Source organism: Pseudoliparis swirei, chromosome 11 (assembly GCF_029220125.1).
Source record: "Pseudoliparis swirei isolate HS2019 ecotype Mariana Trench chromosome 11, NWPU_hadal_v1, whole genome shotgun sequence".
Taxonomy (NCBI): domain Eukaryota; kingdom Metazoa; phylum Chordata; class Actinopteri; order Perciformes; family Liparidae; genus Pseudoliparis; species Pseudoliparis swirei.
The window spans coordinates 16248670-16266558 of NC_079398.1; the positions used below are offsets into that span (position 1 = coordinate 16248670).

Sequence of the window (17889 nt, forward strand, 5' to 3'; positions counted from 1 at the left end):
AGAGGTTCTTCACTTCAGCACCGGACAGCTCCCACCAGCACACATGCTACATGTACTAGCATCATGATGTAGCATGTAGCATCTCCTCATCTCTCTTTCTTTCTTTATCTTTCTGTCTCTCTCTCTCTCTTTCTGTCTCTGTCTCTCTGTCTCTCTGTCTGTCTCTGTCTCTCTCTCTTTCTGTCTCTCTCTCTCTTATTATCCTGCTGGTTGAGTCTGTGTGGGCAGATTACAGCCCTTTCAATGAAACCCCTCCTCTCAATAGGAAGGTACAGCTGTGAGTGTGTGTGTGTGTGTGTGTGTGTGTGTGTGTGTGTGTGTGTGTGTGTGTGTGTGTGTGTGTGTGTGTGTGTGTGTGTGTGTGTGTGTGTGTGTGTGTGTGTGTGTGTGCAGAGGCCCATTAGTAAGCACTTGATTGACAGACTCAAGGACGGTGTGTGCTGCAGTTCGGATTCATTAGCACAGGTGTTGGAGTGCGCATGTGAGTCAGACGGTGTGTGTGTGTGTGTGTGTGTGTGTGTCTGTGTCATGTGTCATTTCAGAAAATACCCAGAAATACTGCGTTGTCAAGTGACAGCACCCCCTAGTGTCTGTATGTGAATATGACACCTGTTTATGACCAAGTAGAGGATCTAAATCGATGCAGCAGACATCGTCTTCTATTCCACACTTTAGTGGCTTTACATTACCCATAATGCAACTCCACCACAAACAGCTGTTTGATCGATGGCGGTGTTATTCTATCACCTAATGGATCTTGCACAACAGATGAGCGGCAGCTAAAGAGGTCTCACTTCCTTCTAACACACTCCAGACTTCACTGGTTTCTACTTCTTTATTTAACCCAGTGTTCACCATTCAACCTGCAAGCTCTAATAATAACATGGGAGAAGACAGCAGAGCCCTCTATACAACCCTCTGGTTGTATATAAGTCTATGTGTCATGTGTTAAAGCTGCATGCTCTCTCCTGACCACCATGGGGCGACTCCTCTGGTTGTATAGCTTATTGCATACATTATGGTCATTTAGAGTCAAAAAGCAGGGGACGCTTTAGGGGCGGGGCTACACGGTGATTGACAGATGTCTACCTGAGGCATATACACTCAAAGAAATGACTCATTGGATGAACTCAATTAAAGTGTTGGCAGGTTTTCCATCCAATAATTATATGCAACTCCAACTCAAATTTAGCACATCAGTGCAATAAAATGTAATTAAGTTAGTCCAACTCATTTGTATCAAATACATCTAGAATAAAGACATTCATTAAATTAATTTGTGTTTGTCCAACTCGAAATATAAATTGGAAATTAAATATTCTATTCCATACCGCTTATCCTCATTAGGGTCACAGGGCGCTGGAGCCGACCCCAGCTGACATAGGTGGAAGGAAGGGTCAACTGGACAGGCCGCCAGTCCATCCAGGGAACATATAGAGACAGACAACCATTCACACCTATGGGCAATTTAGAGATTAATTAACCTGACTGCATGTCTTTGGACTGTGGGAGGAAGCCGGAGAACCCGGAGGGAACCCACACTGGCATGGGGAGAACATGCAAAGTCCACACAGAAGGACCGCCCCGACTGGGAATTGAACCCACGGCCCTCTTGCTGTGAGGTGACAGTGCTAGCCACTACACCAGCCCTTAAAGTGTGTTCACCTCATGCAAACAACTGATTTTCAGAAGGCGCATGCGCAAAGGGTAGTCCCCAAATAAACACATTCATGTTGCGTTGATATGCACACCATCTAACCTAAATAAATCTAATAAATGAAAGTATTCCTACATTTTGTGTTACACCCATTAAATATAAATATCTATTTTTGTAATTGATTTATTTTAATGTATCAAACGATATTTAAATGTGTCCCCTCTAAGAAGGCCTTGAATCGTTTTTTTCAGTGTACAACGTCCCTACATCAGTCCTAATATGGTCACTTTCTGTTCACTGGTTGCAAAAAACAACAACAACAACAACTACAACATGGCCACGGCTGTAATCCAAGATGGTGACGACAGAGGTCTGTTTGAAAATAACAATGAATTGTCTTATTGTGAAGTTTTGCAATTGAGGCTTCCAGGAGGTCTGCGGTGTCATTTAAAGGTCCTTTGACCCCCCTTTGACACTCTTTTGACCCCCACTGACCTCCCATTGAACCCCCTTTGACCCACACACTGACACCTTAGCATTCAACCTGGTTGGACCTCACTGATGCTCTGATCAAATCCCTGCTGCAGCCTCCAGGCTTTTCACAATAAAAGCATGACACGGCCCAGGTAGTGTTCAGCAGACCCATGTGATCACTTTATTAAACACAAACACACTTATTCTGACATTCAGGAGGTTTCTTTGGGGCGGCGCCGCAGAAAAAACCGCAAAATAAATGTTTTTGTTTGCAGTGCTGGTGCACACACGCCGACTCGCTTTAATTGTTTCCCTCGCCGTTGTGCGTAGTGTGTGTGTTGTGTGTTGTGTGTTGCATCTCCAGCTGCCCTGTGAGAGAAGGTGTTCTCCCCGCGGGCTCCACACATACAGCTACTGAAGCCTTGTTAGAGCTTATAATGAGCCATAAAAGTGCTCAACTGTACCTAACAAGCACGTGCACATACACACACACACACACACACACACACGGTGCTCTCCCGCAGGATCAAATAAAGCCATATTGTCGCCCGGTCTGATTGCTGTGATAATTAATGTAGCATACGAGCAGAAAAACACACCGAGGCCAATTACACCTGAGAGAGAGAAGCAGGCGGAAAGAACAGAGGAGCCGGTACGTCGGTGTGATACCACCGAGCAGAGATAGACTCAGATGCCAGTAAACTAGAAGTAAGCAATGAGATCAATGAAGCAATAAGATGAGAGCAATAATAAGAGCAATATGATGTTATATTACTGTCACGATATTAATACGTTTGTGTCTCTTTAAATATGGTAAACTCTTTTCTGTAAAATGCTGCCGGATAAATTGTGAATAAAGTTTTATCCTACAATAAAACGTCATGACTTATAATACTGTCCTAATACTACTCAGATAAAAGCACATTAAAACTGGAGAAGAGTGTACAGTGGGATGTTTTGTTGATTTTAATTAAACCCAACAATGTCAACAGAGGACATGCAAATTATTTTAAACAATTCTAAATATCAAAAATTATCAACAGAATAGCAAATAATGGAAATAACTGTCTCTTTGTAACTGTAATATTGGAAAAGAATGTAAAAATAAATTTTAAAATATGTTCCACGTTAGCATTTCCATGTCACCTTGTTTACATTTTCCCTCTAAATATTTTTGCAATGCGATTTTTTTCCAACATCTTTTTTTTCTTTCCTCCCCACGTGGTCAAAATTGTTAATGTTGTTTTTGTTGTTTTTGTTGTTGCTGCGGGAGTCCGAGGGGACCAGCTTGGTACTTTGAGGATGTCCAGGTGTAATTAAAACCACTTTCACCTCACAGCCTGGAAACATGTGGCAACTTGTTAATTTACCTCCGTCCTCCTCCCCCTCCTCCCCCCTCCCTCTCGGCCTCCCTGTGGAGAGGAGACAGATGGGCTGGGAGTCACCTGAGAGGGCAGGAGGAGGAGGAGGAAGAGGAAGAGAAGGAAGAGGAGGAGGGACACAAAGTTTAGTTTTACAAGGAGCTGGTATTATTACACTTTATCTTTTCATCTATCTATAATCCATCCATCATCCACCATCCATCATTTATAATCTATCATCCATCATCAATCCATCTATCATCCATCATCAATCATCTATCATCCATCCATCATTCAATTCAGTTTATTTTGTATAGCCAATATCACAAATTACAAACTCCCCTCAGAGGGCTTTACAATCTGTACACATACGACATCCATGGCCTTTGACCTTTGACCTTGTGACAGAGTGTATGAATAGTTGGTAGTAGGCATGGACCACAATCCAGACCTCCATGATCCATCAGGCAGATGGAGGTAGAGAGGAGGAGTGGGCGGAGCATCAGCAGCGCCATCATGCGTTATAAACGACAATACTCTGTCAAAGGAAAACTAAGCCGTCTCAGATCACTCAGGCTACAGATATTTAAAGTATATTAATGTGCATCAACTGCATACTAGTGGCTCTCTGTGTGCTTATATACCTGAGAGGTTAATGAGGTCAGTGATATATTAACCCTGAGCTAACCTCCGGGAGACGTATCCCTGAGGTAACCTCCGGGAGACGTAACCTTGAGGTAACCTCCGGGAGACGTAACCCTGAAGTAACCTACGGGAGACGTAACCCTGAGGTTACCTCAGGCAGACGCACGTGAGGATGTGGCGTTCCAGGATGATGAACAACACACTGAGTCACGTCGTGTTGATGTGTTCAACTGAAGTTTGTAATTGTTTCTTCCTCTTTGAAGTGGAGCTTGAGATCACTGCAGTGACCTCTTGAGTGGTGTTGCTCTCTGTAGGCGGGACTAATCATTTCATTATGTTACTGTTCTTAGCCACTGCTTTGCTTCAACAGGTTTTATTGTGACAGTTAATATCGGAGGAAACAATGTGAAACAATGACATCATGTTGTTTACAAGACAATCAATATGAATATGTTACACATAAAATATGAGATCTTAAAACAGATACTCATAAAATGAAGTGTGTCACACAGATGATCAGCTCAGAACATCTACGTTACATCTACGCTCATTCAGGTCCTACTCCTCCTTGTTCCAGTTGTCTTATAAATTCTAGGTGTTGTAGTTGTTGTAGTCGTTCTAGTCGTTCTAGATGTTCTAGATCAGTGGTCCCCAAACTACGGCCCGCGGGCCGAATCCGGCCCGCCTCCCCATTTGGACCGGCCCCCTGAACAATACCAGAGACCCGTTCCGATTTATTATTTTTTTCACCTGGCCCGCTGCCGTTGAGATTGCAGTGAGACGCGGAGAAAATGTGGAGTGGTGCTCTTCGCAATAGAACATCTTTGATGGGCGTGTCGCGTCTCGGCCAATCAGCGTTCAGATGTCCACAGCGTTTGGGAAGTTAGGTTAGCTTGAATGTTAGTCCGCTACATCTGCTGCTGTCACGCTGCACGGTGTAGCGATACTAACAAAGTACCCGTACGTTAAAAACGATGTGATTTAGCATATTTTTTGTATCGATACTTCATTAAAAGAGCGATCAGAGCGCTCCGTTAAATGCTGCAGCACTCGCAGCGAGTGGCGCGCGCATCGCTCAGCCGTGATGCGCGCACACAGGTGAGCACATTCTCACTAGTACCCCCCCCCCCCCCCTCCGGCTGGCCCTCCAGCAGACAAGGCAAACGTTATGTGGCCCTCTTAGGAAAAAGTTTGGGGACCCCTGTTCTAGATGTTCTAGTTGTTCTAGATGTTCTAAATGTTCCAGTTGTTCTAGTTTTTCTAGTCGTTCTAGGTGTTCTAGATGTTCTAGTTGTTGTAGTTGTTCTAGTTGTTCAAGTTGTTCAAGATGTTCTAGTTGTTCTCGTTGGTTGTTCTAGGTGTTCTAGTTGTTCTAGATGTTCTAGTCGTAGTTGTTCTAGTTGTTGTAGTTGTTCAAGATGTTCTAGTTGTTCTCGTTGTTCTAGGTGATCTAGTTGTTGTAGTTGTTTAAGTTGTTCTAGATCTTCTAGTTTTTCTAGTTCTAGTTGTTCTAGGTGTTCTAGATGTTCTAGTTGTTGTAGTTGTTTAAGTTGTTCTAGATGTTCTAGTTGTTCTAGTTGTTCTCGTTGTTCTAGTTGTTCTAGGTGTTCTAGATGTTCTAGTTGTTCTAGTTGTCCAAGTTGTTCTAGATGTTTTAGTTGTTCTAATTGTTCAAGTTGTTCTACTCATTCTAGTCATTCTAGTTGTTCTAGTTGTTCTAGTTCTAGTTATTCTAGTTGTTCAAGTTGTTCTAGATGTTCTAGTTGTTGTAGTTGTTCTAGTTGTTCTAGTTGTTGTAGTTTTTCGAGGTGTTCTAGTTGTTCTAGGTGTTCAATATGTTCTAGTTGTTCTAGTTCTTCTAGTCGTTCTAGGTGTTCTAGATCTTCTAGTTTTTCTAGTTCTAGTTGTTCTAGGTGTTCTAGATGTTCTCGTTGTTGTAGTTGTTTAAGTTGTTCTAGATGTTCTAGTTGTTCTAGTTGTTCTCGTTGTTCTAGTTGTTCTCGTTGTTCTAGTTGTTCTAGTTGTTCTAGGTGTTCTAGTTGTTCTAGGTGTTCTAGTTGTTGTAGTTGTTCAAGTTGTTCTACTCGTTCTAGTCATTCTAGTTGTTCTAGTTGTTTGAGTTGTTCTAGTTATTCTAGTTGTTCAAGTTGTTCTAGATGTTCTAGTTGTTCTAGTTGTTCAAGTTGTTCTAGTCATTCTAGTAATTCTAGTTGTTCTAGTTGTTCTACTCATTCTAGTCGTTCGAGTCGTTGTAGTTATTCTAGTTGTTGTAGTTGTTCAAGATGTTCTAGTCGTTTTAGTTGTTCTAGTTGTTCAAGTTGTTCTAGTCGTTCTAGGTGTTCTATTTCTTCTGTTGAGGAAGTCCCACAAACGTCGGACCATCAAGCCCACGAGTCTGATTCATAATATTATTAGTTCATAATATTAATATAACATTTTACATTATCGATATCATTGACTTTGTAATTAACAAACATCCCCAGTTCTCCCATTATGAATTCCTCCATCAGGTCTGTCAGTGGTCACTAAGTTGTTCTAGTTGTCCTAGTTGTTATAGTTGTTCTAGTTATTGTAGTTGTTCTAGTTCTTTTAATTGTTCTAGTCGATCTAGTTGTTGTAGTTGTTCTAGTCGTTGTAGTTGTTCTAGTTGTTGTAAATGTTCTAGGTGTTTAGTTGTTCTAGTTGTTCTAGATATTCTAGCTGTTCTAGTCATTCTAGTTGTTGAAGTTGTTGTAGTCGAGTTGTTGTAGTCGATCTAGTTGTTCTAGTTGTTGTTAAACCTGTATTCTCTTCCATCTCTCTGTTGATGAAAGTCTGTTTCTGATGTTTCTTGAAGAGTTTTTTCCTCATTAAATAAACTATAAACTGCTCTGAGTTGTTGTTGTTGTTTGTTTAGATTTCTTTGTGTTTATTTACACATAACTCATTCGTCTATTTACACGTTTCTCGTCACTTCTTTTTACACTGTCTGTGTGAAAGAGTGCGTTATCCAAACTGTCAAAACCCACTGTGGTACTGTCTGACCTCTGCACACACACACACACACACACTCACTCCTCTTAGTATTATCAACGGGAGTGTGCACTTCCCTTGTTACCGTGACAACAGCGCTGTGTTCTGCTTGTACAACTTGATGTTTAACATAAAATCGTTTTAATTGGGTTTTTACATCTTGGTGCATGGAGAGCAATGCGGCAACCTGCAGAGCAACTTTAAAACACACCGGCTGTAGTTGCTCTAGTTGTTCAAGTTGTTCTAGTTGTTCGAGTTGCTTTAGTTGTTCTAGTTTTTAGTTGCCTTAGTTGTTCTAGTTGCTTTAGTTGCTCTAGTTGCTTTAGTTGTTCAAGTTGCTTTAGTTACATTATTTGCTTTAGTTGTTCTAGTTGCTTTAGTTGCGTTATAGTTGCTTTAGTTGTTCTAGTTGCTTTAGTTGTTCTAGTTGCTTTAGTTGTTGTAGTTGTTCTACTTGTTATAGTTGTTATAGTTGTCCTAGTTGCTTTAGTTGCTTTAGTTATTTTAGTTGCTTTAGTTGTTCTACTTGTTATAGTTTTTATAGTTGTTCTACTTGTTATAGTTGTAGTTGATCTCATTGTCCAAGTTGGTTGTTGTTGTATCTAATGTTGTTTATGTGGATCTTAATGTTGTTCAAATTACACGTCTTTAGGTCTGCAGGATGAGAAGCTGGACAACGTGTCTTCAGTAAATCACTTTACTTCATAACGATCTAGTGTGAATAACGAGGGATTGTGAGCGTGTGCAAACCAGACTGAGACCATTTAAAGAGACAGTAATATAAATACACACAGCTGTTTGTTTAACTTCTAACACCAGTGGAGTATAAAGACACGCTGGTTTGTAAAGTGTGTGTGTGTGTGTGTATATGTTTGTGTGTGTGTGTATATGTTTGTGTGTGTGTGTGTATATGTGTGTATGTGCCTGTGTGTGCATGCGTGTATGTGTGTACATGTGTGTTTTTGTCCCTTTGTCTGTGTAGGTGTGTGCGTGCATGTGTGTGTTTGTGCCTGTTTGTGCCTGTGTGTGTGTGTATGTTTCTGCCTGTGCCTGTGTGTCTTTGTATGTGTGTGTGTGTGCGTGTGTGTGTGTGTGTGTGTGTGTGTTGTAGCTGTTCTCCCTGTGTGTCAATAGTTATTATAAATACACTGACATGTTGGCTGGTTAATTAAGGTGTATACTTCATGTTGTTCAGTGCCGTCACATAAAGAGAGATGATAATAGACCCTCCGTGTGTGTGTGTGTGTGTGTGTGATCATAATTGGATGGAGGTTGGTGCTGTGTAATAATTGGACGTCTGAACTCACCACGCTGCAGCAGCCTGCAGGCTGCGTTGTGTTTGTTGTAAACGTAAAGAGAACAAACAGCGGCGGTGTCTACTCCTCCTAACAGTAAACACACCAACAAGGACCAAACACCACTGTCTCTCACCGTCTGTCTGTCTGTCTGCTTGTCTCTCTCTCTGTGTCTCTCTCTCTCTGTCTGTCTGTCTGTCTCTCTCTCTCTCTGTCTGTCTGTCTGTCTGTCTGTCTCTGTCTGTCTCTCTCTCTCTCTGTGTCTCTCTGTCTGTCTGTCTCGCTCTCTCTCTCTCTCTGTCTGTCTGTCTGTCTGTCTCACTGCCTGCCTGTCTCTCTGTCTGTCTGTCATTCCTCATTGTGTGTAATAGAATACATCCATATGCTCTATAAATATTTATGTATTAATATTTCTAGATGCAACAGACACAATTATAACTAGAACGGGCACTCGGTAGAGCGCATACCTTCGCATATCACAAGATTGGGCATTGAATTATGAACATTTTGGCATTAGTTGCATGCCAATTGGACAAAAATGTATCGTGCTATGGTAAAAAAAGATGTTGACCTTTCCATGACCTTGACCTTGACCTTTGACCCGATTGATCCCAAAATCTAATCAAATGGTCCCCGGATAATAACCAATCATCCCACCAAATAACATGTGATTCAAGAAGATTTTACCTGTTCATGACCTTTGACCTTGACCTTTGACCCGATCGATCCCAAAATCAAACCAACTGGTCCCCGGCTAATAAACAATCATCCCACCAAATTTCATGCGATTCGGTTCAATACTTTTTGAGTTCTGTGAAAGATTTTGACCTGTTCATGACCTTTGACCTTGACCTTTGACCCGATCGATCCCAAAATCTAATCAACTGGTCCCCGGATAATAAACAATCATCCCACCAAATTTCATGCAATTCGGTTCAATACTTTTTGAGTTTTGCGAATAACACGCATACCAATAAATAAATAAATAAATAAATACACGGAGATCAAAACATAACCTTCCGGCATTTTCAATGCGAAGGTAATAACAATAAAACACTCACTATTTACATACATGGTTTAATATGTATTACCTTACTATAAAAATAAGATATTATTATTATTATTAATGTTGTGTCTCTAGTTTTTATTTAAAATGTTTAAATAATATTGATTTTAATATTATTATTAACTATTATTACAAATGTTCGACAGTAGGATATGGACACACAATATGTATTCTTTAAAAACAATGAAAGCTTTAAACCTCTTAAAGTCTTCTTTATTATTATTACTGTTATCATATAATAATGTTTATTACTACAAGTTTTATCTGGCTCGTTTTCACGTGTTTTAATAAATATACATATACGGATGCATCGCGTGATGTTGAAATGTTTACGATCTAATTATTTTAAAAAATTAAAAACAAATGAAATGTATAATATTGCTTTGTTTTATTTAATGCTTTTAACAAAGATGTTATTGTTAGTATGGAATATAATCTCATTTCACGTCCATGTAAACATGAATATGAACAGCTGTCCCCCGGCAGGGGTGCCTGAACGCACCTCATCCTCTGTTCTCTGCTGCCATCTAGAGGCTGCTGCTGCTACTGCAAGACGCAAACACACAGACACATACACACACATTGACACACTCTTACACGTACACAAACCTTAAGTATTTATGTGCTCATTATTATGATCTCAAACTCTTCCAAACAATCAACACTAGTTTAAATAAACAATAACACATTATTGATGTTTCAAATACACAACAAACGGAGTGACGGTGTTTATTTTGAGGAGAGCTGAAAATAAATCATAGTATTTTGCTGTTTCTCGTTCCTTCAGTGAAAAAAATCACACGTTCAAAATACTGGAATTTAAAATACTTGACCGGCACGAAATTGAAAAAAAATCTTCTTGTTGCATTCGAGCTGTTTCCACCTGCCCTCCATGAGATGATGTGGCTCGCGCCACACGGTCAGAGGTGGGAATTGAACTGGCGGCTCTCGATGGGGGACAGAAGGTGAGTTATCTTTTTTTCCCTCCAGCTCTGATTAAAGGTGCCGTCACCGTGTCATACCTCATGATTAGTCTGCTGTCACCGAGGGTGTGTGTGTGTGTGTGTGTGTGTGTGTGTCTGTGTGTGTGTGTGTGTGTGTGTGTGTGTGTGTGTGTGTGTGTCTGTCTGTGTGTGTGTGTGTGTGTGTGTGTGTGTGTGTGTGTGTGTGTGTGTGTGTGTGTGTGTGTGTGTGTGTGTGTGTGTGTCTGTGTGTGTGTGTGTGTGTGTGTGTGTCTGTCTGTCTGTGTGTGTGTGTGTGTGTGTGTGTCTGTCTGTCTGTCTGTGTGTATATGGCTGTGTGTGTGTCTGTGTGTGTGTGTGTGTGTGTGTCTGTGTGTGTGTGTGTGTGTGTGTGTCTGTGTGTGTGTGTGTGTGTGTCTGACAGGTCCGATGACATTATTAATCTCTCCGTCTTCACAGAGACAGATTATCCCTCTGGAAGCCTCGAGGTTCACTCAGGAAAAAAACCAAAAAACTTGTATGTGAGGACACGACGAGACGGAGGAATAAAACTATGGGACATGATGTCATTGTGTTCCTCTCGTTTGTTTGTTTACTTCCTGTTTATTTACTTCCTGTTTGTTTACTTCCTGTTTGTCTCCCATGTAACAGAATAAACTGGATTCATTTCTCGCTCTCTTTAGATTTAAATGGCGTTGCATGAGTGCTCTGCTCATTCATCTGGAGATCCTCCTCCTCCGTGACCTCTGACCTTTCCCTCCCTTGGCTCTTTATTGAGGAGCTTATCGCCCCCCCCCACCCCGCCCGCCGCCCCCACCCCCCGCCCGCCTGCATGTTCAAATCCACATGGAGCAGGAAGACGTGTGCAGGTCAACGGGTCGACAGTTTGACTGTCATGTGATGACTGATGGACGACAGGGTGGACAATGGGCACAGATTATATATACATTATATATATCAATATAGGCCTGAACATAATTACAAAGTTATAGCTATTTTATTATTACAAATAAATAAAAACATTTACAACTATTATTTTATTAATTTTTATTGTCTTATTTCACTATTGTCTTCCTCTGTTGCTGTGCTTCCATCTGGAAATGCTGCTTCCAGTCCAATTTAACAGGAGCGTGACACAAACAATATTTTTCCCCATCTTTGTGTTCAATTAGTGAGTCTTTGTAGTCAGGTAATGAATCTCTGTAGTCATATTATGAGTCTTTGTAGTCGCTTAGTTAGTCTTTGTAGTCACTTAGTGTGACTCTGTAGCCAGTTAATGAGTCTTTGTAGTCACTTAGTGAGTCGTACTCACATGGTGTGACTTTGTAGTCAGTTAATGAGTCTTTGTAGTCATGTAGTGAGTCTTTGTGGTCAATTGGTGAGTATTTGTAGTTAGTTAATTAGTCTTTGTAGTCATGTAGTGAGTCTTTGTAGTTATGGAGTTAATCTTTGTGGTCAATTGGTGAGTCTTTGTAGTCAGTTAATGAGTCTTTGTAGTGATGTAGTGAGTCTTTGTAGTCACTTAGTGAATCGTTGAACTCACTTAGTGTGACTTTTTTAGTCAGCTAATGAGTCTTTGTAGTCATGTAGTGAGTCTTTGTTGTGATGCAGTGAGTCTTTGAGGCCATGTTAGTCTCCTTTAGGCCCTTTTAATCTCCTTTAAGGCCATTTGATGCACTTTTAATCTCCTTTAGGCCCTTTTATGCCATTTGAGACACTTTGAGGCCCTTTCAGTGATCCGTGATATGCACAAATTAAATCTAGCTTTCCTAAGTCAGAACCAGAATCAGCTTTGTGGGTTTACTCTGAACAAATAGAGATCAAATAAAGACTACTGTGCATGTGTTTAGTTTATTTTGATCAGCAAAATATACAAAAATCAAAATTCAACAAAAGAAGAAAGTGGCTGACCGAAAGGATCAAGGCTGAAGCTATCAAGCTTATAAGTGCCCTAACCTATAACCTATATGTGAAACTATAAGCGTACAAAAATCTCCATCTACAAGTCAAGTGTTTCTGTAAAAGTGTGCACGATATAAATATTGCGTGTGTGGAAATGTTGAGTATTCACATGCATAACTGGATTGAGAGAGACAGCGACACGTCACACTACAACTGTGAATATATGATCAATAATGGAAGTAAATGGATGTTTTAGTGAATGTTTTGGAGAGCCTTATATAATTAAAGGAACTTTGTACTTCATTTACAGTTTTTTTCAAGCGCTACCAAGCGTTTGTCTAATCAGTGGTCACATTTTCAAAACTCTAAACACAATTAGCACAGCATCGGTCTTTTGTGGCCGTACCGTTCACACATTTCATGTCGTTTTCAAACAATATGAAGTCAGTGAACACATTTCCACAATGCTTACATTTTCTTAACAGACAAGCTATACCTCCCAACAAAATGATGGATTGTTTTTGTATTATTTACGAATGTTAACACACAACATCCCACAATGGACAAACACAATATTCCAAACCTTAGATACAGTCTAAAAACCTCTTCTGCAATGATATCAGTTCTACAACAATATATCTCAGCTGATAATAAACAAACAATCGAATCCCCATCTCCTCCTGATGGTAGGTCAGAGTTTGGAATGTTTTTGAGAAATATGTTTTAGCAAGTTTTGGATTAGAATTTATGTAAATTTTGATTATGACCGGTTGAGATGTTGATCACACAGACACCGCCTACATTGACCAACCGAATGTTGTTCAATCATCTATTGCAGCCGTTGCCCCAAAACATAGTTTATTTGTAAACAATAAAATTAAAAAATTAAAACAGTTTGGATTAAACTCATTTAAAGGAACAATAGTCTCCCCCCCCCCCTTTTTTTTATCTGGGCTTGTTGCCGTTGTGTTTTTGTTCAGAATGCTCTTGTGTATTTCTTGGATATTTTGTTCACTGTAAGCAATACTGTAACACTTTTTCTGTTCCATCATACTGTAAACAGTATGTATACTGTACCTCCTGAAGTAAACAGCACAGAAACAAAACAGATTTGGTTTTTACTGGAATGCTTTTGAATGTGAACATTACATGTGGACATAAAGTTCCCAACCAAGACATTTAGTTTTAAAACAGTGGATTGCATGTTTTGCATGCAAATACCTGAAAAACTGAAACATAAAAGTCTATGCAGTTTTTGTAATGTCAGCAACAGCCAGTGTTTTGCAACCTGGTGGACTTTGATTGACTGGAAGGAGCTTGTGAAGTGAAAACAAGAGTTATTCTTTGACAGAATAATTTCATTTTGAGTCAGATTTCCAGTGTTTTGGTAAAGTTAGTGTCTGCAGAAAAAGATGTGTTCTATTTTGAAATGAAGAGTTCGTATATATTTAACAAAATGTGCTTTTGAGAAGAAAATTATCCATTTGGCCAATTGTGCTTTGTAGGTGTGAGTCTGTGTTAAGAGTTTAGAAAAAGTATCTGAAGTATGGGTAAGTGCTTGTTAGCGATTGCAAAAAACTGTAAACTTCACGTGGCCATTTACCTTGTAGTAAAAGTATACACACATGTATAAAACATGTACACGCAACTGTGTGCAAGTCACCAAAATGAGCAACATTCGATCCTCCATAGGTACAAACGATTCTCCTGCAGCTTTAATGTATTATTATTTACATTTCTAATTTTTCAATGTAAATGTAATATGTCCAGCCCTGCTTTTTTTTGTTTTAGTGTATTTAATATATATATATATATATATATATATATATATATATATAAACTTGGTTGATGCTGCTTCACTAGATTTACGCATGGGGAAGAATAAAGTAATATCCTGTCTTATTCCATCCCAAATCTTCACCAATGTCAATGAATGAATTAATGTTCTTCTTTTTTAAAGGAGAAATAAATATTTGTTCATGTCGAAAAGTTTCTTTAAAAATACGAAATTGTACCAGAAACATGAAAAAAAAGTGTCAGCAACAGTAAAAAGAGACAATAAAAACAACCGGTAGACGGGTGGAGCGGTGGATGGATGGGTTGCCGCGGCGCCCTGCTCTGAACCCTCCTTTTGTACCAAATTAGGGAGAGCGGTGGAAACGACAGAAAAGAGAGAAAGAAGTGGCTTCGCTCTCTCCTCCCGCTTCGGATTTAATTTCCCCCAGCGCCGGTGCTTCAGCCGAAATCTAATTTGAGTGAAAAATGGCAATCCAGCTGTTCGGTTGACAGAGACCAACTAAAACATGCGGCGGCCATCTTCATCTGCACATCAATGGCTGCTGAGCGGAGGCTGAGCGCCGAGCGCCAGGGTAGTAATTACAAGGTCTTCACGTGTGTGTGTGTGTGTGTGTGTGTGTGTGTGTGTGTGTGTGTGTGTGTGTGTGTGCGTGTGCGTGTGCTCCTCCCTCCTTAATATGACGAGTGAACGAACACACAGAGAGAATGAAGTTATTGAGGCTGCAGTGATTGCGAAATTATTTGGTCTCTCTCTCTCTCTCTCTCTCTCTCTCTCCCCTCGTCTGCTTTGTGTCGTCAGGCAGGATGAGATGAACTTGGAGTTAAATACCCCACCTCCCCCCCCCCCCCCCCCCACACACACTCCATCTCCCTCCCAAATCTATTATGCAAACAGAAGTGGTTAATTGTCCACATATTTGCATGAAGCGGGTAAATGAATTATACAAGTAATGCCGTCGCTTAGCAACTGTCCAGGGTGAGGGGAAGGGGGGGGGGCGTGATTGGAAGGTCAGGGATGACATCAAGGTGCGTGCAAAAAAATGTGAGATCTGTTTCAGAAGAAGAAGAAGAGGAGGAAGCTAGTTTGGCTTTTTGAATGTCACCATCTTATTTTTTGCAACCAGTGAACAGGAAGTGAGCGTATCCGTCTCTGGTGTCGACCTGTCAATCACCTGGTGGCCCCGCCCCTAAAGCGTCCCCTGCTTTAAGGTCTGTGTGACTCTAAATGACCATAATGTACTAAATGATGACATCATGCTGTATAGAAGAAGACTTGAAACTAGAGACTGAGACATAAACTCATGTTTACAATGTTTACTGAGGGAACACATCAAGAGAGAAGTAGAGTCACTATATAGACTTCTATACAACCATAGGAGTCGCCCCCTGGTGGTCAGGAGAGAAATGCAGCTTCAACACATGAAGCATAGATTTCTATACAACCAGAGGAGTCGCCCCCTGGTGGTGAGGAGAGAGAATGCAGCTTTAACACATGAAGCATCAGTTTCTACAGTTTATTCCCAACTTTATGGACTAAAACGAGACAAATTACTCGTTCTCTAATACAAAGATTTCCTGACTACTCAAACATCTGAGGAGTATAGAAGCTCTCCGTCTCCGTCTCTTCACGTCGCTGGATGTCTTTTTTGCAGACGAGCGTCTCAAACTGCGTCTCCGCAGGTCTGCCAGGTTTATGAGCCTCATCACCGTTAATGGCGTCAGTCTTTCCGCCGCCTCTAATTGGCTCGGCGCTCCAATTAGCTCCGGCTGTTAGCACCTGCAGCTCCCCAGAAAAGATTAAGAGTTCAAGACTCGGTGATTAATTACGACTAAAGGGGGAGGGGACGGTGTGGTGGGACTTTACTTCGAGGTGTAAAATCTTTGGTCGTCATCTCAGGTGTCAAACAAGTGTTGAATTGTGAAACATTTAGCGGCGTGAAACATGAATTATGGAGGACGAGTTGTCATCATTTGGAGCGGCGACAGAGAAGAAGAACACTAAAGAGACGACGCCCACAGAGAGGCAGCGCCGCGGCAACGACAGAGACGCTCCACCGCTCGCCACGCGCGGTGGAGCGGTCATGTTTTTCATCGGTCGCTTTCAAGAAATGTTTATAGGCTCCGTTTAAGTTCCCAGAATGCAGTGCGGCACAACATTTTAACCAATAGATTGGCGACTCATCAACCAACCCTGTATCACAAAAATTACGTTCCCCCAGACCTAAAATACAATTTGCAGTTACGTTTGACTGAAACGTATTTCTCTCCAGATTACGTTTGTATTTGACGTATTATAATTACAAATACGTCTCTGATCAACGTATCTTTGCCGTTTGTTATCTCTCTTTTCTACAATGCTGTTATGAATTGTAAAAAGCGTCCTCTAGTCTTATTTATTATTATTTTATCTGTTGTTTCGCCTGCGTATTCTGACAGCAATAAGCGTTGTAACGGATCATATGAATTGGCGTGAAGACTTACTGCTGGTGACTCTCCTTTATTTTCTTTCTTTAGGTGTCAATACATGAATTAAATCTCGTGAACTATCACCACCTTAACAGAGTTAGTCCCATACGGGTCAAATCAACTATTAAACTTGTTATAAAATGCGCATCTGTCCGTAATCTATACCATAAAGTTTGCATTTTAACCTAAAAAAAAGTGCGCTTCCTTTTAACCTTTCAAAATAAAAGTCCGATTTGTCTGTTAAGCGGAAGTAGTATAAAACGTCTATATTTATTCAAACAATACAATATAAAAGGCATACATACATCAAAATCAATAAGGAAAATGCTAAACAGTCAAACAACTCAAAACAATAAACCCTTCATGGGGTTATTTACAGGCGTGTTTACTTCTCATCAAACAAAAAGAGCAGGTACCCGGAAAAATCTGGGAAATAATTTGGGAATTGTTAATAAAACATGATTTACCCTTCAACTTCCACTGATATGCATGCAAACTAATACATCGTTTCACACACACACACACACACACTGACAGAAACACATAGACACTCACATACGTTCACACACACACAGGCAGAGACACACACAGACACACACTCTCATACGCACACACACACAGACAGACACACACACCCACACACACAAATACACATGCACACACTCGCATACTCTGCAGACTGACCCTTGACCTCCCAATTGTCTCTCAGATATAACCCTACTGCTATATATTAAATATATTATATTTACCTAAATATAAGACTTTGAGGTCGTGAGGGGAATCCCCTCCAAAACTTTCTCAAGAGAAAATTGTCACCGTGCCAATAACCCTTGTACGATCCTTAAAACCAGTCTTTTAGTTACTTTTTCATACTTTCAATCAACTTAAAGATCTGGATTCTTTTCAAATTCAAAGAAGGGCCTCTGAATATGAATACCCTACAGGTTTGGACCGATAGCTCTGAGTTAAGGGCCCCAAAAACAGGTCCATTCTGCGCATGCGTTAAATGCGTTTTAAAAAATTAACTAATTAATCCTGTAATTTAATCATAACGCGTTAACGCGTTATTTTTCACAGCACTACATATAACATCATAATAAATAAGACTAGAGGACGCTTTTTACAATTCATAACAGCATTGTAAAAAAGAGAGATAACAAACGGCAAAGATACGTTGATCAGAGACGTATTTGTAATTATAATATGTCAAATACAAACGTAATCTGGAGAGAAATACGTTTCAGTCAAACGT

The 17889-nt window shown here is 40.4% G+C and overlaps 1 protein-coding gene across 1 annotated transcript; it reads right to left on the reverse strand.

Moving 5' to 3' along the window:
* Positions 1-3497: 3497 nt before the first annotated feature.
* LOC130201681 (involucrin-like) lies at positions 3498-8652 on the reverse strand (the record flags this gene model as incomplete). The annotated part of the gene is given in 4 exon segments (XM_056426774.1): positions 3498-3543; positions 5337-5442; positions 5693-6217; positions 8568-8652. Coding segments are annotated over 4 exon segments (762 nt in total), but the record flags the coding sequence as incomplete, so codon positions are not given.
* Between the last annotated feature and the right edge of the window lie 9237 nt (positions 8653-17889).